This window comes from Myripristis murdjan, chromosome 4 (assembly GCF_902150065.1).
Source record: "Myripristis murdjan chromosome 4, fMyrMur1.1, whole genome shotgun sequence".
In the NCBI taxonomy this organism is placed as follows: Eukaryota; Metazoa; Chordata; class Actinopteri; order Holocentriformes; family Holocentridae; genus Myripristis; species Myripristis murdjan.
In genome coordinates this window covers 26844821-26847320 of record NC_043983.1, presented here as the reverse complement: position 1 = coordinate 26847320, position 2500 = coordinate 26844821, and the positions used below count along the sequence as shown (strand labels likewise).

The window sequence follows — 2500 nt, the reverse complement described above, 5'->3', positions numbered from 1 at the left end:
TGCACTTACTGTGGTCCTGCTAAAGTACAGTTTTGACCTTAGTTTATACTTTCACTGCACTGCATTTCAGAGGCACATATAGTATCGTATTGTTTTAGTGCACAGCATTTGGTTACTAGTCACTTTGCAGAACAAGGTTTTACATGTAAGACATGATAAACTGAATTGTGATTTATTGTTAAAGTTGCCAACTGTATTCACAGACCAGTCAGAGCTACAACTTACTTCAAAAATACTTACTTACTACAAAATACTTCTTATAGGTTAATGCATCACCAATTTAACAATGTGAAAGAAGTGATTTTCACATTATGGTATTGTTACTATTACTCAAGTAAAGGATTTGAGGACTTCTTCCCTTTTTCTACCATTGGACTTTGTGACAGCCAGTGTTGGTGTTTAAGGTCAGAGGTCAGGCTGCTACTCACCGATCTGTCCTGAGACCTGGTCACTCTCACCGTCTTTAGCCTCGACCTCTCCTTCTTCTCTGCCCTGAGAGACAGGAAAAATAAATATAAATTTATAATTAAAAAAAGAGGAGATGATAAGACAAGATAGATGTCAAAACAACACCCCTGACTATTAGATTAGATATGAAACAGTGCTGCCTCTATTCCCACACACAAGCCTCTGTGTGTGTGCGCACACACACACACACATGTTCAAGTTAATGATAGATTCTGGGAAAAAGCGAGATGAGTGAGTATTTAATGTTCAGTTTCTGCTTCTTTGAGTGAGTGTGTGTCTCCATGTGTGTTAGTGCACCTGTGCATTTCTATATGTGTTCGCCTGTTTCTGTGTGTATTTATGTGAATATGTGTGTCTGTGTGTGTGTGTGTGTGTATCCAGTGCAATGGGGATTCATGACAGAACCCAAACACTTCTCCAGCTTGTTAAAAGCTAAAATTCCCTGCATGACAACACTGGTAAACAACAACACTGAGGGAGCCTCTTAGGGAAAAATACACCCCAACACTAAAGAGGAAAGAAAAAACATCCCAAGATTAAATTAAAACATCAGAAGTGTATTGGCAGAAACATTACATTTTCAAGCTACTTACAACTTTGAGACTGATACACAAATGATTTTCATACATTTTACACATTTTTCAACAAAAGCTCAAGGAAGAACTCTTACTTGTAGTTAAATTTTTTTTTTTTAAGAAACACAAAATGTATCCATCTTGTGACTTCCTTCAGGTATATAACACATTGCTATGTGCTTTAGTTACTTGGGTTCAGGGGTTAGACTGGTTTCAGGGCTGTGAAACATTTTTTTTTTAGGTGCATTTCATTTGCGGGAGGATTCTCCCTCTGAAACTCCTTTCATGTCAGGAGAGTGCTAACTTGCTAACAACAAAAATGTAAAAACTAAACACTTTTGGTACACTGAAACTGTGGGACCACTTCAACCTCACAGCCACGATGTCCAAAATTTTAACATGAAAAAAAGGACGAGAATATCACAGAGTGTGCCTCTGTTAAAAAATAATCTAGGAACTTTTTTTGTTTGGAAATTAGTTTTTGATGCACTGTATCTCTGCTTTAAAGTTGCATTGTGCTATTTTCACATGATAGCAAGAGGTACATGAGTACATGATTTGGTTTTGAGGACTTCAATAACTTGTAATGTGACATCAGTGGAGAGCGTGCTCATGTCTACCAGTCCAGACAGTTTGTGACTGCCTCACTGTACGTAAAAGAAAGGACAAGAGAGGCAAATGATGTAACGCCTTTGACATATTCAGGGTTTACTTGCTCTAAGCTGTTCAGGAGACAGTTTTGCATTCTGCTTTAAGTTTGGATTTATTGCTTTGTGTGTGCAGACATTTTCTGTCAGTGATCAAAGTCAACACAATAATTTTATTTGTTCAAATGAGCTGCATCTGAGGTGTCATTATGGTGAGGTTGGTGTTTCTCTGTTTTTGCACCATCATGTGATTTAAACTGATAAGGCAGCTGATTTTTTTTTTTTTTTTTTTTTTTTACACAAAATTCAAGCACAAAACAGCTTTAAGCCTCCTAAAGCGTCTGCAAACAGCTAACAGCTGTCACTGAAATGAGATGAGGAGCTGCATGGTCCTCAGCAGAATTTAAAACAACAAACTTTAAAGGAAAACTGTGGGAATACAGGCCGTTCTTTGATTTTAATCCCCCGCAGCAGCTCGGCTCTGAAGGGCTTTACAACCCGACAATACCTTCACACAAAATGTGTTTACGCTTCTGCATCGGCAAACAAGTTGTCCTCACTTCTCCTGTCCTCTTTCTCCCGCCTTTCTCCTCTCCTGTCTCCTCCCCTCTCCCAGAGAACATGATCAGACTGTTCTTTCAATGTGAAGGCAAGTGTTACCGTGAGACCCAGGCAGAAATGTGTAATCAGATGACAGTTCGATAGCCTGTTTCAAAAGGTTGGCTGCTGATTTTACAAACTCCTTAGACCTCAATATCTAATAATCCATATTCGAATATCCCAACCTTTAACATCCCAGCTTCTTGTAAT

The 2500-nt window shown here is 38.6% G+C and overlaps 1 protein-coding gene across 5 annotated transcripts in view; it reads right to left on the bottom strand.

The window, feature by feature from the left end:
• Window positions 1-2500, bottom strand: part of LOC115357821 (discs large homolog 1-like protein) — a 127179-nt gene that overhangs the window by 10810 nt on the left and 113869 nt on the right. For all 5 annotated transcript variants that reach the window (XM_030049533.1, XM_030049535.1, XM_030049536.1 and 2 more), the window contains one exon: window positions 429-492. In XM_030049533.1, coding sequence (XP_029905393.1) covers window positions 429-492 — 64 coding nt within the window. The remainder of the gene's footprint in view (window positions 1-428; window positions 493-2500) is intronic.